At 32.6% G+C, this 21,759-nt stretch overlaps 2 protein-coding genes across 2 annotated transcripts in view; one reads left to right on the top strand and one right to left on the bottom strand.

Moving 5' to 3' along the window:
• LOC127727247 (40S ribosomal protein S21-like) overlaps positions 1-21,759 on the bottom strand; it is a 1,096,693-nt gene that overhangs the window by 1,029,042 nt on the left and 45,892 nt on the right. The gene's annotated exons all lie outside the window — the stretch shown is intronic.
• LOC127727240 (orexin receptor type 2-like) lies at positions 2,435-5,212 on the top strand. Its single transcript, XM_052234723.1, has one exon. It carries the CDS (start codon positions 2,724-2,726, stop codon positions 3,906-3,908), a length of 1,185 nt encoding a protein of 394 aa, XP_052090683.1. The 5' UTR covers positions 2,435-2,723; the 3' UTR covers positions 3,909-5,212.

Genomic DNA, 21,759 nt, shown 5'->3' with positions numbered 1-21,759 from the left:
ACAAAACATCTAGTGGTCAAAGTAAAATCTTCAACAATATACAGGTGCCTATACAATACATCTAGTGGTCAACGTAAAGTTTCAACAATAGACAGGCACCTATACAATACATCTAGTGGTCAACGTGAAGTCTTCAACAATAGACAGGTGCCTATACAATACATCTAGTGGTCAACGTAAAGTCTTCAAAAATAGACAGGTGCCTATACAATACATCTAGTGGTCAACGTGAAGTCTTCAACAATAGACAGGTGCCTATACAATACACCTAGTGGTCAACATAAAGTCTTCAACAATAGACAGGTGCCTATACAATACATCTAGTGGTCAACGTAAAGTCTTCAACAATAGACAGGTGCCTATACAATACATCTAGTGGTCAACGTGAAGTCTATAACAATAGACAGGTGCCTATACAATACATCTAGTGGTCAACGTTAAGTCTTCAACAATAGACATGTGCCTATACAATACATCTAGTGGTCAACGAAAAGTCTTCATCAATAGACAGGTGCCTATACAATACATCTAGTGGTCAACGTAAAGTATTCAACAATAGACAGGTGCCTATACAATACATCTAGAGGTCAACGTAAAGTATTCAGCAATAGACATGTGCCTTTACAATACATCTAGTGGTCAACGTAAAGTTTCAACAATAGACATGTTGCTATGTCAACATACAGTCGATAAAGGTACTGACTTAAACAGAGACAACCAGCTTTGCCATCAACACCAAATTCTCTTAAACGTTAAGAAAATATGACGTAAGAAAATCACTAACAATATGGCAGACTTGGGGAAATCTACACCAAATCTCTATATTTGTAATGAAATCAGTATCAGTTTTGACCGTGTATTAAGTAATAAAAAAACTACTAGTACCTTTATTGAAGTCGGAGTCTAAGAATTAACAATAGTAAAGAAAAGGTCGTTCATTTTGACATAAATTTTAGAAAAGAAGATTACCATGAAGAGAACATCTTCACTAGCCATCTTTTCCTCAGTAGAAATTGTAGATAAACTTTGACTAGAATCTGTGTTCTCATTTTTGATTATTTCAATTTAGGTTTAATGTCAAACAAATGAATAGATATATTTTGTACAGATTATCGCTTTCTTTCTACATTTGTAATAGTGTTTGATGTATTTTTTAAATAATGATCGGGTGGCAAATGTTTTTCCTATTGATACCCTAAAGGGAATCCCATTTGTATCAATATCTCTGAAACTGCGTGTTCAATTTTAACCAATCCTTTAAGAAATAATGTATGAAAAGTCTTCTACGCTCCTGATATGGGTTTGATTAGAGGAACACCAAGACCGCCAGAGATAATTATTGATTCTAATTGAACAGTTTGCAACATCTCGATCTCTGAAACTTTTATAGGATTAGCGATTGGAATGCACTGTATAAATTATTCATCTTCTTTGAAAAAAACAAGGCTTATTTGTAATGCAGTTGTCAGGAATGATGTGTAAAATGTCCTTTACAAAATGTCCTCCTTCGGTTCTGACAGGAGGACTTACAAAGCCACAGGATGTAATCATTGATTGTGGTTTGTAAATTTTCAAAAAATGTTCTCCGAAAGTACAAGTCAAATTTTTTTGAAGACTGAAATTGATGTTTTGGAGACCCTCTACAAACGCTCCTCGTTTTTGTTGATCAGGTGGCAGATGGGTGGCATTGTAGGCATATACATCTCACTTTGCAACTTCATCTCTAAAACTGCTAGCGATATATATTTGCACATATTTAACTACAAAGTACATGCAAGAATGTCGATAATGTTTTCTACAAAGGATCTCCCGATGAGATCAAAAGTGTAACCAACAAAGGTATAAATAGACTCCTATTGTTCAATTCATTTACATCTCACATGAATAAAGTATATATGTATAAATATGAAGTAGTTATTTAAAGATTTTTTTAGAACCCTTTCTGAGCGCCTGAGATCACCCCCAGTTAATGGTGGGGTTCGTATTGCTCAGCCTTTGGTTTTCTATTTTGTGTTTTGTATACTGTTGTTTGTCTTTTGATCGTTTTTCGTTTTTTGCCATGTCAATGTCAGTTTGTTTGCTACTAATGAGTTTGCATGTCCTTTTCTATATTTCGCCTCTTTTTAGCATTATAATATGCAGAATTCAAAGTTAATTTGTATGTGCTTAACTCTATAAATATTATATCACTAGGAATATAAATTTAAAAATAGACTTGATTAATTAATATGTCGGATGAAAATTTAAAACATCAAAACTTCAATTTTTTTATTTTTTTTTTCTCTTCCCATACTTTTGTTGATGGATTGCTGTCTCATTGACGTATACCAAAACATTTTCTATCATTCATATATTACCGTTTCATTTTCCATAAAAATTCCTATCCAATCACCAAAATGTACACTAAGATATTTACTTCCGGATACAAAAAAAAAACAAGGTTATTTCATACTATTAACGAAAAAGGATATTTCATTGGAAAAGATTAAAACAACATAAGAAGGATGCGACATTACAGACACTGATATGCATTCACACAAATCACTGTTTATCAAGATGAACTTTGGAAGGTGTATGCATATATATTTAGTCAGTGGGAGGAAGCGTTTCGGTTTAACAACGGAAAGATGCACTTGTTAAATATTACCTTACATGCAGATGCACTTGTGATCTAACTGATATCCTTACATGTATCAGTGGTACATAATTGGAGATTATTCAATATGTCATGGTCGCACGTAAATAATAGTGAAATAAGCAGCACCAATTCTCCTCCAAATATTACAAATGCAGAAGAACTGTTACGGACACTGAACGATAAGCTTGCCTTACGATATCTGCCGGTGATCATCTACATGTTCTTACTTATATTTACCGGATTATTTGGGAATGTTCTCGTTATTATTGTGTATGTTCGAAAGAAAACCAAATCGTCACTCAATTACTTTATAATTAATCTAGCAATACTGGATCTGTTGACGGTTGTCATTGGTATGCCGACCGAAATTGCCGATCTTCGGTATTCTATTATGTTTTACGCACCAGCCGCTTGCAAGGCACTACGAACAGTAGAATCGCTTTCAACAATGGGTTCAATAGTTACGTTAATGGCAGTTGCTATAGATAGATATAACCGGATATGTAAATATGGTAAACAAATGACAATAGAAAAGGCAAAACGAATTTGCATTATAGCTATTATAATAGGAATTTTCACATGTTGGCCGGCAGCCATCGTTTTTGGAAAGAAAACTAAAGATGTTGGCATTCCCGGTGTTTATGGGGTTGATTGTTCAACAGATGATTCAATGAAGGGTACAAAATATCCTCTCGTTTATTATGGATTATTGTTTCTTTATTTTGTTGTTTGTGTTATATTTTTTACAGTAGTATACACAAAAATCGTATTATTTATCAGAAAACAAAAGAAGAAGGGAAATATATCACAAAACTCCTCCCGAAAGAAAACAAAGGAACCGAAGTCTCTGTCAGGAGAGACCTCTTTTTCAGATATCGAAAAGGATCAAAATAATGGCAAGGAAAAGCAAAGAAATAAAATTCAAACAGACTGTGTTCATCAAAAGTTAGAAGAGACTAAATCTAGACGCAAAATTCATGCATCTAAAACTACTTTAATGCTAGGGATTGTAACCGTGGTATTTGTTCTCAGCTTTCTTCCTTTTCTAACAGTAATGGTAATAAGAAATATAGTTAAAAATTTCGAGGATATATTGTCTGAATCCGCAGAAGTATTTTATAAATTCTGTTTAAAATCATATTTCATCAATAATTCTGTTAATCCGATCATCTATAGTTTTATGAATGTTCAATTCAGAGGAGACGTGAAGAAAATATTTTCTCAACAAACCCGATGTTGTGAAAAAAAAATCAATATTTATCAGCAATAAGTACGTAGCAAAAAAAGGGTATACGCTTCGAGGTATTTTCCAGAAAGAGATTGCTTGCTTATGAGATCATTTATCACTAACCATTATTCTACTTCAGTCTCAAAGTTGTGATTTAGAAATAAAAATTATAAAAAGTACATTCCGATGATAGAAAATAGATTCATAAAAATGAATATAGAGCGAACAGTGCCGTATTATTTTTTAAATACAAAACAAATATTAAAAATAATTTTTAAAAATAATTGGGGATGCTTGTCCATTCGTTTGATGCGTTTTGTCATTTGATTTTGCCATATGATTAGGGACTTTCCGATTGAATTTTCCTCGGAGTTCAGTATTTTTGTGATTTTACTTTTTGACAATAATTTTAGTAGGTTATTCTTAGGTTGTATGGAATTATACTTTTATTAGCCAACTTATTCAAATCCCTCGTCTGGTTTCTGTGTTTTTAGCGTACAAAAGTATTAAAAATCATATCAAGTATAAACACTATAATTATTGGTTTTGATTTCACAGACACGATATTCATCTTTATAACCAAATCATAGCATGACTGTTTAATTAATATATTGATGACAAGAGAAGTATTATTATCTCATCCTCTTCCAGTCGGGGTGTTGTTGAAATTTATTGTAAACTATCGACGCCTAAGCTTTTAATGATATAAGTGCTTTTGTTAAATTTAGATTTAGGGTGGCACCTATTAGGCTGGAAACTGGGAAATACGAAAATTTGTCACTGGAAGATAGATGCTGTTTTTATTGTTTAATTATTGTTCAATATCAGATGATGTCTTGTATATGATTTTATAAGACAAAGTCTTAATACTGAATTGTAATAAAAATGCATAGTCAGAAAAAGTTTATTCTTTATCATTTATTCTTAACAATTAACGTTTTATTTCACATATGCCGTTATTTCAATTCACCCAGATTATAGTGTTATAGATTAAGTATCACTGAAATGAGACGCAAAGGGAATACATTTAATTATAACAAATGTAAAAAGAAGTAAGTTTAACATTTCATTATATTATTTCATTATTATGTAAAGAAAACATGTTATTCTAAAATTCATTATTTATCAAATATTGTTCTTGATATCACATGGGATCATTATTACATAACATAATTCAGCAATACTAAACGTTTGACATTCGGATGCAATGAATTAGGCATATCAGTTAAAAATATGAATTACTGAAATGCGAATGAAATTAGCATATTAGGTCATTAAGTTGATTTACTACACAAATGTCATGATGATATTGACTTGTGTTTCAGAAAATTAAAAATTTAACCGAATTTTGCTGTGTACTTTTTCTTAGTCCTTCAAATGATGATGATATAAACAAACGTCTGAGTTTCACTTATAATACCATCCACCCAGTTACACTGTTTGAATCACCTTTTGTTGTCAGATCTCTATTATTCATGCCAATGATTAGGATTTACCCTGATAATTACACAAAGGGAAGTTCTCAAAAAAAATTTCCAAACTTTGTTTATTTTGGCAGAAATGAAAAAAATGGACATCAAAATCCAGTTCAGTTTTTTTATTTCCTGAAAGATGAAATGCCTTTGAATTTTATATATCTAAGGCATGCTATGACTTAAAATTTTTCCAAATGCACATGTTTCTCTGCACTCTGGGTAAATTTTGTGTTGTAAACACAGCCATTTTAGCTTTAGAGTCCACATGAACATTAAGTGTTATTGTTCTAAATGAATGTCATGCATTTCTTTTTTTATGTCCATTCAATTATCTTCATAAAAATCTTCTAATACGAGTTGCAGCTGATAGTTTATAAAACATTTTAATATATTTGTTCTGTTCTTAATTGTTTTTTTTTTGTAAAAATTGTTTATCTTATTTTCAAGTTTTGATGATGACTTACATTTCTCATATACAACACGAAATATAGCCAAAGGGGAAGTAATTTTTTCGCCTTTTGAAAAGAAATACACATCGGTTATGTCCGGTTTTTTATGCGTGTAACACTTATATTACTGATTTTGATTTATATATTTTGATATGCAGTTGAATGGTTCAAAGATATTTAAGCTGTGTTAAGCAATATTTGCCAAACATCCTTTTCTAACGTACCTAAGTAAACTAAGAAAACGCTACAACTAGACTTTTTGTGTTACCTGCACAAGAAATATCTTACATGTAGCTTAATGACCAACTATGTATTTCCTTTATAATGATAAATAAAACTATGTATTCCCTTTGCACACATCATCTTCCTGAATGACGCTTTGTCAATGGTGTGGTACGCGACCTAACTCAAAACAGCTAATGCTCAAGACTTCAGGGAGGATTATTATCTCCTGTTATTTCCCCTCGGCGGTCGCTGACATCTCTAAATAAATATAAATTAAGAATATTATTCAAATGACAATAACACATTTTAGCCTATTTTTCTGACGAACATCAGTAAGTCTATTACCGAAATTTTAGTGCATTTTCTTAAAGCCAATTATAGTGCATCGTTTCATATATAGATGAACGGCCTTTAACAATGAGCAAAATCCATACAAAATATCCAAGCCTGTTACGCTCAATCAAAATGTCAAAAACTGGTATTTTATAACCATGTTTGAATATGTAATTTGTTCATTGAATACAGCGTACCTAGAAAATCCGAGAAACATTTAACAGCTTTTACTTTTTAACAAATTAAAAACAAAGATTAATTTCAGATAGCCCGGGTATTAAAACAGACGAAAGTGCCAATTTTATTTGTTAAAAAACTTTGATTTGCTTAACTAGCCTAGAGCTTTTATACTCACTTGGTGTTCATCGTCTGTTCAGTAATTTTCCACATTTTTAAATCATATTATTACATGAAACGTGTTTCTAGTGATTATAATGTTAAGGAAATACTAATAAAATAAAATTGAGAATGGAAAGGGGAATGTGTCAAAGAGACAACAACCCGACCAAGCTGAAGGCCACCAATGGGTCTTCAACACAGCGAGAAAATCCCGCACCCGAAGGCGGGCTTCAGCTGTCCCCTAAACAAAAATGTGTACTAGTTCAGTGATAATGGACGTCATACTAAACTCCAAAACATATAAATGAACTAAAATTAACAATCATACAAGACTAACAAAGGCCAGAGGCTCCTGACTTGGGACAGGCGCAAAAATGCGGCGGGGTTAAACATGCATATATACTAAAAAAAGTCTTCTGTGCACGTTTATTTATTTTTTTTTTTTTTTAATTTATGACGAATCGATAACGTGTAATCAAATTCGAACAAATATTTCATTCGGTGATTGTTGATAGAAATCTATGGTTGCTATTTAAATTCCAGGTTTTGGTGCCCAAGTTTACCGATCGTGATCTTGATAAAAAAAATCCACACAGAAACATGGGGCGCGTGAAAAATAAGTGAGACGATTTGGGGTTTTGTGGTTCTATCGAACTCAATTGTAAAAAATAATTTTTCAGTTCATAATTTTTTCTTAATTTTTAAACAGTGTCAATTCTGGCTTTTGTATACGAGTGTGTAAAAAGTAAAATCACAAAAATACTGAACTCCGAGGAAAATTCAAAACGAAAAGTCCCTAATCAAATGGCAAAATCAAATGATAAAACACATCAAACGAATGGACAACAACTGTCATATTCATGACTTGGTACAGGCATTTTCAAATGTAGAAAATGGTGGATTGAGCCTGGTTTTATAGCGCTAAACCTCTCACTTGTATGACAGTCGCATCAAATTCCGTTATATTTACAACGATGTTTGAACAAAAAAATATAATAGGTAACATTGTCAAAATATGGGTACAGCAGTCATCACTGTGTCACAATCTCAAAACAAACAAACATTTAACAAAGAAGCACAGAAAGCATCTATCAAATTTAACAACCACATTCATTGCTTACTTATATATGTATTTTAAATCAACCCATAAAGGATTGAAATATTTAAAGTCCTGTGACTGCATTCACATCTACTCTTAGTGTAGAGTCGCGGGTTTGACGCTAGAAAATGTAAACGTCACGTAGGAAGAAATCTAAAATAATTTTGTCGTTCAAAGTATTTTCAAAAATTACAATTTCACATGGGGAATGGTGGTATACAGGGTTGAAAAATCAAAAGTTTTTGTTAGAACTAATTTCAGAAAAGTTTGCATCATCGTGCAAGTAGAAAATTGCCTTAAGAGCACTGACATTTAGACATATACATAGTGTGAAAATTGAATATTACAGTTGTGTAAATGTGTTGATATTTATTGAATATCAGGTCATTAAAGATTGCATATTTTGGCGTTAATATTGATTCACTTATAGGGTCTTTGCATCGGCACTAAACACATTTATTTAAAAACCAGTTGTTGGCATGACACGGGTTATGTTCTTCTCATATATGTTATGATGGTATGATACTAAACCCCTAACGGGAAGGATTGTGCCTGATATTCATATGATGAAGACATAATCTTTCAATCAGTTTAATTGAAGTCTGGAGCTGGCATGTCAGTTAACTGCTAGTAGTCTGTTGTTATTTATGTATTATTGTCATTTTGTTTATTTTCTTTGGTTACATCTTCTGACATCAAACTCGGACTTCTCTTGAACTGAATTTTAATGTGCGTATTGTTATGCGTTTACTTTTCTACATTGGCTAGAGGTATAGGGGGAGGGTTGAGATCTCATAAACATGTTTAACCCCGCCGCATTTTTGCGCCTGTCCCAAGTCAGGAGCCTCTAGCCTTTGTTAGTCTTGTATTATTTTTAATTTTAGTTTCTTGTGTACAATTTGGAGTTTAGTATGGCGTTCATTATCACTGAACTAGTATATATATTTGTTTAGGGGCCAGCTGAAGGACGCCTCCGGGTGCGGGAATTTCTCGCTGCATTGAAGACCTGTTGGTGACCTTCTGCTGTTGTCTGTTCTATGGTCGGGTTGTTGTCTCTTTGACACATTCCCCATTTCCATTCTCAATTTTATACTACAATCTGTCGATACTTATTGTTTGGCATTGCACAATGTCATGTTTTTCTCTGACTGTACATGTTAATGACATCTTTACACTAAATCTATTGGATGTTGGATGTGTACCGATTGGTATTTTAGTCTAAGATACATGATTTTTTTCAGTAGTTGTTATTGGCTTTGAACAAGCTGTCAGTATCTGCGAGTAGTCTCAGATCTGTACTTGGTGTCTTTTCGTTTTTGGGATGTACAAGTACCCGTCCACGTCCACTCTGTGTTTTTGTTAGATGTATTTCTATCTGTATCCATCTGATGAGTTAAGCCTTTTTCAACTGATTTTTATAGTTTGTTCTTGTGTTGTACTGTTACACCACTGTCCCAGGTTAGGAGGAAGGTTGAGCGGTAACAAACATGTTTAACCGCGCCACATTCTTTTATGTGCCTGTCCCAAGTCAGGAGCCTGTAGTTCAGTGGTTGTTGTTGGTTCATGTCTGTCATGTTTGTTTTTCGTTAATTGGTTTGTTATAAATTAGGCCGTTAGTTTTCTCAATTGAATTGTTTCATATTTTTCATGTCGGGGCCTTTTATAGCCAATCATACGGTATGGGTTTTCCTCATTGTTGAATGCCGTACGGTTGCCTATAATTGCTTACATCAACTTCATTTGAACTTTGATGGATAGTTGTCTCATTGGCAATCGTACCACACCTCCTTATTTTTACATTGTTAAAGGTTTAAAAAAAAAATGTCAAAGCTGTTTTGGATAAGTCTCTTTATATCTTATTTCATCAGTTATTTTATAGTTCATGCAATCAATAAAAAAAATTCAATACACAGTCACATACAATATTATACTACTCGTTCATGTCTATACAATATGTTAAGTTCTAAACCATCCCGAGTCTAAAAAGATGGCCAACAAAACAGATTCACCAAATTCTCCAAATAAAGACATGAAACAAACAATAATGAGGTGACATACTGGAGTATAGGCATAACTAGCTCTTTTACATAAAAGAACATACAATAAAACAAGTACAACAAACCACTAAACACTTTAGATAATTTCAGCTTCCCAATTGTGTACTTTCCATTTCTATGTATCAACATTTCAGCAGCTACTACATATGGAGTATATATCTCCCAGTTGATAAATATTCAAGGGCTTGTATTTCCTATCATGATTTCTTTGGTAGAGGGTTGCTGCTCACAAGAAAGTTATTAAGACAAGAATTCTGAAGTGGTGAAGTTAAAATCACCCCTTCAATAATTTTACGGACGCCACCACGAGTTTGCATGTTCCACTAAAGAATTATCCATTAGATTGACTAAAATTCTGTCCGTAGTGAAAGAGGGTCTTCAGAAATACTGTGAAACTGTTTACTCGCGTAGTGGTATTAACCATATGTGGATTCTTAAAAACTCTAAAGAACTTCTGGATAATTTTAAATCTCGGTCTTTTTCTGAAATTAGTTCTATCAAAACTTTTGATTTTTCAACCTTGTATACCACCATTCCTCGTGTGAAATTGAAAAACCGTCTAAAAGAAATAATCCTAAATGCTTTTCATCATAAAAATGGTAGCATACGCTATAAATATTACTTTGGGATACCATAAGGCATATTTTGTTAATAGTGAACAAAAGGGTAAAACATGCTACACAGAGGAACAAGTGATCAGTATGCTGGAGTTTCTTATTGACAACATATTTGTTGAATTTGGAGGTAGACTTTTTCAACAAATTGACGGCATTCCTATTGGAACGAACTGTGCGCCTCTCCTTGCCGACCTCTTCTTATTTTCATATGAATCGGAGTTCCTTCAGACACTTGTCAAAAACAAGAAGATCAAAGAAGCCAGGTTATTTAATTTCACTTTCAGATATATTGATGATGTTCTTTCCATTAACAATCCGAACTTTTCTGATTGGGTTCCATTAATTATAATATATCCACCAGAACTAGAAATTAAAGAAACATCAGACACGGCTTCCTCCGCCTCATTTTTAGACTTATACCTCGAATTTGACATACACAGTCATCTCAGTACCAGATTCTATGACAAACGAGACGATTTTAATTTTGAAATTATCAATTTCCCCCACCTTAGTAGCAATATACCAACTTCACCTGCATATGGGATATACATTTCCCAACTTATTCAGTATTCAAGAGCTTGCAGCTCCTACTCAGACTTTGTAAAACGTCACCAGTGTCTGAGCAGAAAGTTGATGAACCAGGGGTATGTCAAAGAAAGTCTCGTCCTTTTTCTAAAAAAGTTCATCGGAAGGTACTAGAACTTGTTGATAAATATTCCGTATCTTCTTCACAAATAATACACTATGGTCTTGAAGTATAGATTTTGCGTACTGACGTTGTTTATCATCTTAATGGCGTGTTATAGTATTCTTTTATTTGTCTTTATTAATATTACTTTTGCTGTTGGGTCTGTTTTTTTAGATGTCCATTTGGCGTGACTCTGTGCTTATGTATCCCGTCATACTTTGAACGACAAAATTATTTTATTTATTAATATTACTTTTACTGTTGAGTCTGTTTGTTTTGTGATATACATTTGGCGTGACTCTGTGCTTATGTATCCCGTCATACTTTGAACCACACAATTATTTTTATTTATTAATATTACTTTTACTGTTAAGTCTGTTTTTTGTGATATCCATTTTACGTGACTCTGTGTTTGTGTATCTCGTCATACTTTAAACGACAAAATTATTTTATGTCTACCTGTGCGAATTTCAAAGGCGCGATTTTACACCAGTACTTAAAACCTTCCATCCTTTATGGGTGGATTTTACATAGATAAATAAAATCGTATAATATAAGCAAAATGAGGATGTTGAATTTGATGTATGCCTTTTTGTGCTTCTTCGTTACATTTGTTTGTTTTTATAGTGATTAAGATGATAACACAATGTTGACTGCTGTGCCCCTATTTTTGACATTTTTACCTATTGTGTCTGTTTGTTTTGTTCACGCATCGTTGTCAATATAATGGAGTTTGATGCGACTGTCATACAAGTGAGAGGTTTAGCTAGCTTTAAAACCAGGTTTAATCCACCATTTTCTACTTGAGGAAATGCCTGTACCAAGTCAGGAATATGACAGTTGTTATCCATTCGTTTGATGTGTTTGAACTTTTGATTTTGCCATTTCGGATTTGGGACTTTCCTTTTTGGATTTTCCTCGGAGTTCAGTATTTTTGTGATTTTACTTTTTGTTGACCGTTATGGAACGATGACGACGGATATGTTCCAATTGTCGTAACCACAATCTTGTCAACTTTTACCCTAATGTGATCTACCGAATAAGATTTATCACCGGGTTTATTCTTACATGAGCAAAACGACTGGTGTCACAGAGTAGGATCTGCTTACCCTTTCGAAGCACCTGATTTCTATGTTGTGTTTTGTATACTGTTGTTTGTCTATTGGTCCTTTTTTTATTTATTTTTTGTCCATGGCTTTGTTGGTTTATTTATGACTAATGAGTGTGAATGTCCGTTTGGTATCTTTCGCTTTTCTTTTAGTAACAATAATGATGCGTTTTACAAAGATGGCGGCATTGATTGTGCAAAAATTCCATAAAAACTCTATGGGAAATCACTTTTTCAACTTCTGTGAAACAGTTACGCTGATTTGAAATAAAGTTTTCATGAATGGTGTATAAAAAAATCCTTTACAAACTATTCTCAATTCGTTCTGACAGGAATTACATAGTCGGTACTCATTGATTCTTGTTGGCAAATTTTCTAAGATTTTCTCTGAAAGTTCAAGTCGAAATGTATTTCATACGCTACGGGATCGATGATTGGGATGCAACTTATCCTCGCTTAATATTGATCAGGTTGCAGACATGGTGGTAATACTGGCACGTAATTCTCATTGAAACTCTAGGGAAACTTTGTTGCCTCTTCTTTTAAAGATAATAGTCATAATTTATCCCACTAGTACATGTTGCAATGATGTAAACAAGGTTCTTATGATGGATCTGATGAAACATGTAGCCGCCAAAGGCATACATAGATTCTTATTGTACAATTTGTATTACCATCTAGCAACAAACCTTTCTAAAATGGTCCGTTTATAAATCTTTAGATTATCAAGAAACTAAGGTTTCAACTCCCTCAGGCAAAGTTGACCTTAGAAGGATTTGGCTATTTTTAGGGTCTTTTAGGTCATATAGCTGTTCAACTGTTTCAGTTCTCATACATCCTTAGCTTTCAAATATTCGGTTTTGATCGTTCCTGATGAAGATACATTTGTACATCCAGAAAAGCGTTAAGGACTCATGAAATTTATAACGTGTTGTTTTCATTTTTACAGCATTTGGTCGATAACTCTGCTGGTGCACTATCTGTCCCTAATGGTATCATCAGCTCAATAGTCAGTACTTCGATACTGGCATGATTTTATAACAAACCTTTCTAAAATTGTTCGTTTATAAATTTTTATATTATAAAATAACTAAGGTTTCAACTGCCTTAGGCAAAGTTGTCCTTAGATGGATTTGACTATTTTTAAGTCCTTTTTGGTCATATAGTTCTTCAACTGTTTTGGTTCTTTTACAACCTTGGCTTTCAATTATCCGGCTTAGAGCGTTTCTAATGAAGGTAAATCCAGAAAAGCGCTTCGGTCGCATTAAATTTATAACGTTTTGTTTAATTTTTTTGCAGAAACATAAGTCAAATTTGTATAAATCTGTGATAGGCGATAGAGTCTCCAGGAGCATGTAGTTACGCTTTTATTTTAATTGTCAATCAGTTATTTCAACTTTTAAGAACGTTGTGTGATCAATTTCTTTAAAGGCGGGATATACCAAAGGTGGAATCAAAACTTAGAAGTCGAATAGAGTCCGGCAAATTCGTGGCAAAACAAATGACGAAATAAAACCAACCGTCTATAAAACACTACATAAAGTTAATCTGTCCATGATTATCTCTCTAATGATTATATCACTTGGAATGTAATTAAAAGATTGGCTTGATTAATATGTATGATGTTTATTAATTAAATTAAAACTTTGTTTGAAAATTGGTTAAATCCATTATTGCATTCACAAGTTTGCTACATTACAAGCAAATATTGATTCAATCATTAGAGTATAATGCCATATATGGCTTATAAATGTAATGGCTGGCTGTACCGCGTTATAAAGCTTCTGTAAATATTCCAATATATCATTAGAGCAAGTCTGTGTCACATAGAACTGTCAAAAACAGATGTTATAACGATCTCATTACAATGACTGAGACTGAGGAGAACCTAGAGCAATACAACACGATTTACCAATTAACAGTACAGACTAGATAAGGTAGGTTCTCGCCTTTCTTTGCATTATAACTTTTATCGATTACCTAGTTTTGAAAATATCTTGGTTGCATACGTACCAAAGTATTTTTATTATGCCTAGGAATTTTAAACAAAAAATAAATTCTGCTGAGTTTGAACGGTTTATTCATATCCAATGTATGTGAAAAACTAAAAAACAGGTTATTGGTTGACATCACTTTTTATTTGTACTAAAATGAGCAAAAAAAAACCCTATTATTTTTTTGCACTGTTCTTAAATGTACGGAAGCAATCTATTTTGCAAGAATTCATAGTTTTCAATGGTATTCCGTTTAAGTTAAGACCCTAGAAGCCGTTCATATCATTTGTAATACGACAAGTGCTATGCATAGCGAATTCCTTTCACTTGCAAATCAACTGCTTCCAGTCACTATAATTGACTCTGACTGTGGGAGTTGTTTTTAGTCCTACTAGTTTTTTATTGTTAAAAGGGTAGTACAAACTCAATGGGAAACTGTTCTTTTTGGAAAAACAATAATTGAATTTTTGTAAAAAAAAATCATGCCACTCTTTATGCTACACTTCCAAACAATCTTTCCTATCTAATCAAATGGTCGTTTGATAAATCTGAATGCAAATGTTTTGCTGCAACTTATATAAAGCCTTTTTCTCTAATGAGAAAGGTAAATATGCTAGATATAATAACTGGAGGTGTGATTAGATGATTAAAGTCCTAAATTTTCGACAGTTTTTACGTATTCCTATGGGCACCAATTGTGTCCCTTTAATAGCAGACTTGTTCCTATACCGTTATGAATCACAGTTTATGGCCAAACTCAGTAAAGAACCGTCTAACTTCCATTTAATTGATAAATTCAACAAACTTACCGTTATCTTGATGATAAATAATCAAGAATTCTCTAAATATACTGCTGATTTACTCAAAGGAACTTACTTAAAATAAACCAAAAAAACATAAACATCAATAACAGTCCTTTCCTATATTTAGATATTTAAGTATTACACCAGAAACTCTACACAAAAATTTACAACAAAAGGGATGATTTTTCTTTTCCTATTGTTAATTTTCTTTTTTTGGACGGTGATGTTCCTTTGGCACCGTCTTACGGTGTTAATATATCCCAACTCGTTCACTATGCTCGTATCTGTAGTGACGTTTTGGATTGCAATGAGCGTAATCTATGTATTACAAGTAAATTATAAAGTTCGGGATTTCGTTGCCACAAATTACTTAAAACCTTTACATAATTCTTCCATAGATACAAAGATTTGGTCTGCAAGTTTGGCTGTACCTGTAAAAAAACTTATTTCAAACGGAATAGCACATCCTAAATTTTTCGGTGATGTTGATAACCGAGCCCGAAAATTTAGATACAATCCGGGTAAACTTATCAATCTTTTAAATAAACTTATTTTGAAAGGTTACCTATTTAACACTGTAATTAAATCTTTGAATATTGTTTTTATTTGTATAAATATTGATTTTGTTAAAAGTAAATTAAAACCATACTAAATATTACACATATGTACTTTCACAGTACTACAATCTGTCGATACCTATATTTTGGCATTGCACAAGGTTATGTTTTTCTCTGACTGTTAATGACGTCTTCACACTAAATCCATTGGATGTTGAATGTGTACTGATTGATATTTTAGTCTTAGATACATGATTTTTTTATTAGTTGTTATTGGCTTTGAACTAGCTGTCAGTAACTGCGAGTAGTCTCAGATCAGTACTTAGTGTTTTTTTGTTGTTGTTAGGGATGAAGGATGGATATATACCCTGCCACGTCCTGCCTATGTTTTTGTTTGATGTTTTTGTATGTATCGATCTAATGAGTTAAGCCTTTTTCAACTGATTTTTATAGTTTGTTCTTATGTTATGATGTTAGGGGGAGGATTGAGCGCTCATTAACATGTTTAAGCCCGCCACATTCTTTATGTGCCTGTCCTAAATCAGGAGCATATAGTTCAGTGGTTGTCGTTGGTTCGTGTCTTTCATATTTGTTTTTCGTAAATTGTTTGGTACAAATTAGGCGGTTAGTTTTCCCAATTGAATTGTTTCATATTTTTCATGTCGGGGCCTTTTATAGCCGACATACGGTATGGGTTTTTCTCATTGTTGAAGGCCGTACGGTTGCTTATAATTGCTTACATCCACTTCATTTGTACTTTGGTCGTTAGTTGTATCAATGGCAATTATACCACATATCTTTATTTTTGTATGGTATAATTTTCTAAATGTGAACATTATCAAGTCATTCATTTAACTTTGGTCAGTTCTGTATGTGTACTTTTATGTTACATGTTTATACATTAGACACAGTTATATAAATTCACAGACTATTATTATCTTGTAGAATATATTAAAAGTTCAGAAAAAAAAACGTATAAAAACATATTTCTTGAGGTTGTGTTCTGTTATTTCTTTGAAAAAATAATTCGTATATTAGAGTGAACAGAGTCCTATATCAACAAGACTTGTGAAACACAAATGTGTAAATTCGTCAGTCTATCCTGCAGTACGAAAATCTAATTGCGGCATTTGCATTGGTATTCGTCATATTCCTGTATTGGTAATTAAAACATAACAATAATATGTTTTGCTATGTACATTTATGTAAACTTATGGTTCTTCGTCCTGACGGTAATATGTACCTATATATTTACATTGCACATGCTTTTCACAAACTGTTCATAGATATAAGAAGATGTGGTATGAGTGCCAATGAGACAACTCTCCATCCAAGTCACAATTTGTAAAAGTAAACCATTATAAGTCAAAGTACGGCCTTAAACACGGAACCTTGCCTCACACCGAACAGCAAGCTATAAAGGGCCCCAAAAATGACTAGTGTAAAACCATTCAAACAGGAAAACCAACGGTCTAATCTATATAAAAAACGAGATACAAGAAACACTTATGAACCATATCAACAAACGACAACAACTGAACATCAGGTTCATTTACATTGCACATGCTTTTCACAAAATGTTTATGACGTCTTTACAATAAATTCAATGGCTGTGTACTGGTTGATACTTGAGACTAAGAGAATATGATTTTTTTATTAGTTGGAATTGGCTTTTCCGTTTGAAATGTGTCATGTCAGGGCCTTTTTTAATTGACTGTAAAGTACAGGGGTTTCTCATTGTTGCAGGCCGTACGGTGGTCTAAATTTGGCTAAATCCACGTCATTTGGATTGCATAGATGTCTCATCGGCAATGATACAACATATCCTTCTTTTTATATCAACACCATATCGCTTGATATCAGCTCGCGTTAACAAAAGACGGAGTACGATTTGCGGCCATGTTAAAACTTATTGTATTCAAGAATGTCGCAAATTGGCATTATCAAATGACGAATCTAAATACGTTAATAAAACCATGCGGTTTTGGTATAAAATATTTGCTAGTCATGGCGAAATAAAGGCAACAGTAGTATACCGGTGTTCAAAAGTCATAAATCGTTTGATAGAAAACAAATCCGGGTTACATACCAAAACCGAGGGAAACACATCAACTATAAGAGGAAAACAAAGGAACAACAGGAACACCGAAATGCAACAAAACAAAAACAAACGCCAACACACATAGAAACGAACTATTCGATAACAACTGCCATATTCTTTACTTGGTACAGGACATTTTAAGAAAATATGGTGGGTTGAACCTGGTTTCATGGCATGCCAAACCTCCCGCTTTATGACAATGTTAAAAAATATCGCTAAAACACTACGTGACAGAAATACAGCACAAACACAAGCAAGAACATTCATAACAGAGAAACGCACAAACAAATAATATAAAAGTCGACACAACATGCAAACCACAGAACAACAACGAACATATTCCATCAACGAAAAACACCACAAAAACAGTGACGCGCTTACGTAACTAACATGCAATCTCGAACTTTATACAATTATTTTCACAATATTCGTCCAAACAATTTTTATAACAATAATGGTATGGAAAGGCAATTTTATAATTATTAAGACAGTCTTGAACAGACATCAAATTTAGTAAAATGGCGAATTTTCAAAAAAAATTAACAATTTGACTCTCAGATGCTCAGAAATAAAATAGAACACAAGCCTCGGCCAAAACAGATATTTATACGGGACTGTATTTTGGTGTTTATCGCAACTTTCAACACACTTTGCTTAATCATGGCAGCTATTTTTTATTGATGAGAAACCGAAGTACAAGGAAAAAACAAGCAATATTAATCACGAAAACTTGCAATCTTAGTCAATTAAAATCGGAGTCGACGCGATTTGCCACATGCGGGATATGAACTCACAAGTTTGTGTTGACAGGTTAGTTTTGCTTTTGTTATGTTCCTACATTTAAAAATTAAGAGAAATCAAATAATTTATTACCTTTGTCTTTGGGAAAAAATGGATTGTCATCTACAATGTAACCATATAAAATACAATGCATGACAAATCTATAAAGGTGTGGCTACAAATTAGGATTGCCATCTACGATGTATAAAAAAAATGCATAAAAAAAACCTGTGTGGAATATCTATGCATGTAACAGCTAAAACCCTGTGTGGAATATCTTTATATGAAACAGCTATTGAGTTGTTAATATAAAAATAAGAAGATGTGGTATGATTGCCAATGAGACAATACTAACGTTATCGTCTGCACTTATTTTACAATTCCTTTTATGGCTCGGAATCTTGACCTCGGGGAATTTTAGTTTCAAGATAGTTCACGGCAAAAAATAATATAACATTTTATGTTTTCTTAGTAAGCATACAGAATGATACATCTTGCTAATGTCACATCAATAGAGTAATTGGGAAATACTATCTTGTAGATTACCATAAAATAATTGAAACAACTGGGGTTGGCTTTCATTATACGATCAGATGTCTAGTTTTAGCTCTCAAGAGATGGTTCAGCTTCATAATGTACTTTGGCATTGATTTTTCCGTCCTTTTTGTATTGTAAGAAATATGAGATGACTAACTAATAAAGTATTCATGAGCTTTTAATTTTCGGCTATTTTTTTCTTCTTTTTTAAGATTTTTTCTATAAAGCTAAATATCTGTCCAATCGATTATAGAATTTTTCGCCTTTTTTGGCGATTTGAGGGTCAATATAGTCCTTTCTACCATATCTACTCTTTCACAAACTGACAACGGACGCAATGTCATAGCAAGAGCTCTCAACAACCTTTAACCTTTCTCTAATGCATCAGATTCATAAAAAGACACTGATGTCTATTTTCCAACATAGATGAAATGAACATGTTTAAAGCTGCGTTTCTCCTAATTATTATTACTATACTCGTCAACGATGCCAACATATATATATATACAATACCGAATTCAGTGTATTATAGATATCAACGAGATTAAAGGACGCAGTAATAAAAATCCCATAAAAGGTGTTTTGAAATGGTACTGAATAAGGTATTATCATTCAAATGGAGCATTGATCAATTATATAAAGGTTATCATTACTTGAATTGGCAAAGGACGTCTTGGGAAGTTATATTACAATCCAATAGATAAAAGTAAAATGTTCTCTTTAATCAAAGTTGTTTGATGTCTCGTGTAAAAATCTCTAGAGATAACATCTTCTAGACTTACGATTATAAAAATAATTTATATTTGTTTTCACTTATTTTCTTATCAATCAACGATGTTCACATTTCCATTCCTTTGAATAGTAGAAATAACAAATTAAAGATATCAAAATTTCTTTTGTCCGGGAGTAATAGTCTTACTTTACTTTCGTCTAGGAGTAATATCCTTACTTTACTTTCGTCTAGCAGTAATATCCTTACTTTACTTTCGTCCGGGAGTAATATCCTTACTAAAGGTCGTCCATCTGCTAGATGTCTACGTATACAGTGTAGGCATGTCTTATCTGATTAGAGAATTCAATGCAGGATATGCTTTGATTATTTCAAGCCCTTAGCGCGTTGTAATAACATTTACATCGTTGTACAAACATTCCTTCATCAAACCAAATAACGCTGTTATAGGAAAATAAGCATCAGTTTGCAACTTGCAAAATAAATCGTATCATAAATAAATAAAAGATAAGTAAAAGTATGATTGTTATATCAAATTGACACGATAATTGGTGTCATGGGACGAAATAACTTAACGCAACATTTGTTTTACATGAAAGATGTAAAACGATCATGGTTTTGGATACATTTTGTCTGATGACTTGATGCCCCAAAACTGCTTTGGCGGTGTTAAATTGTGGAGTTTAGATTGTTTTCATTGATTTGAATTGATTTTCCTTATTTCCATCAGAAACTGAATTGATGCTATCTAAATGCTTAGTTGTATAAATAATTTTATTTCACTGATTAAATGTATTTTTCATCATGTTTGCTTTTCATGTTTGAAATGATAAGATGCTGTTCTCAGTTAAACTTTTATTCTTTATTCTCTAGAGAAAATTATGTTCATGACAGATCTTTAATAGTCGCTGTTAAATTTACTCAGATCTTTAATAGTCGCTGTTGAATTTGTCTAGGTTAGTCTATGGAAAGGTATATACTATGAAATTTAGAGCGAGGGGCTTGCCCCGAGCTCTTAATTTCATAGTATATACCTTTTCATAGACTATCCAATTTAGCACATATTTACAACTCGAGTAATCTTTTAATTGGTCTATTGATAGTTTATTTTGGCTGACTACTTGTATCACAGGTGTTTGTAAAACGGAGCTCATCAACGAAGTTTTGTAAATCTACTCACTAGTATCATTGTAAAATATGTAATTTCAAAAGGCCCTTCACTCCAGAATGAACAGATGGTAGCTGCTGGTGTAAGTATGTATACTGATATAAAGCGGTGTTTTACTATACATGTTCTTCTTACATGGTAAGATGACAAAATAAATTGACCAAAAGCAGGCAATAATTATATTGCAGTGGAAGCTTTGCATGTTTTGAAAACATTTTTTTAATTTCACAGTAAAACTAAAGCTATAATAAATTTGAAACATATAGATAGTTTGTCCTAATAGATATAGTCTAGCAGATAGGCATTAAAAAGCAACTACCAATAGATCAGAGATTAAAGGTTTTGTGTTTTGTGTTTTTTTTTTTTATTATTTCAAAGTAAAAACTAAAAGATTTATCAGAATATGTTTATATATATATTTATAGGTGGCACATTATCTTCAGACATAATCACAGTTTTTCAATTCATGACATCGTCCTGAACATGTATGAAATATTTGCCACTGGACATTAAGCGACCACTAATCAATAAATCAATCAATTCATGACGAAATAGATCACCTTCCTTAAGAAAGTTTAAAAAATTATCACCAAGTTGCTTTAATTTTCCTTCACAAGGTTTCATAGTACACACATTTCTGTGTACACAGTAATTGCATGGATAATACATTATCATAATTTTAAGATATCGTTGTACTCTATTCAAGGTATAAAGAACCATATGTATTACCCTTTATTTAAATGATAAAGTTTGCAATTGTCAAAAACTTTTTTAGATCCAAAGATTTTAATAGCAGGATATTTAAAAATCAACGTGAAAACTAATTACAAACT

This window comes from Mytilus californianus, unplaced genomic scaffold (assembly GCF_021869535.1).
Source record: "Mytilus californianus isolate M0D057914Y unplaced genomic scaffold, xbMytCali1.0.p SCAF_19, whole genome shotgun sequence".
Taxonomy (NCBI): Eukaryota; Metazoa; Mollusca; class Bivalvia; order Mytilida; family Mytilidae; genus Mytilus; species Mytilus californianus.
The sequence above is the reverse complement of the archived record's forward strand: the minus strand, read 5'-3'. Positions and strand labels throughout refer to the sequence as shown.

Excerpts from the sequence above, each read along its gene's own strand:
- LOC127727240 (XM_052234723.1), top strand. The coding sequence starts at position 2,724 with ATGTCATGGTCGCACGTAAATAATAGTGAAATAAGCAGCACCAATTCT.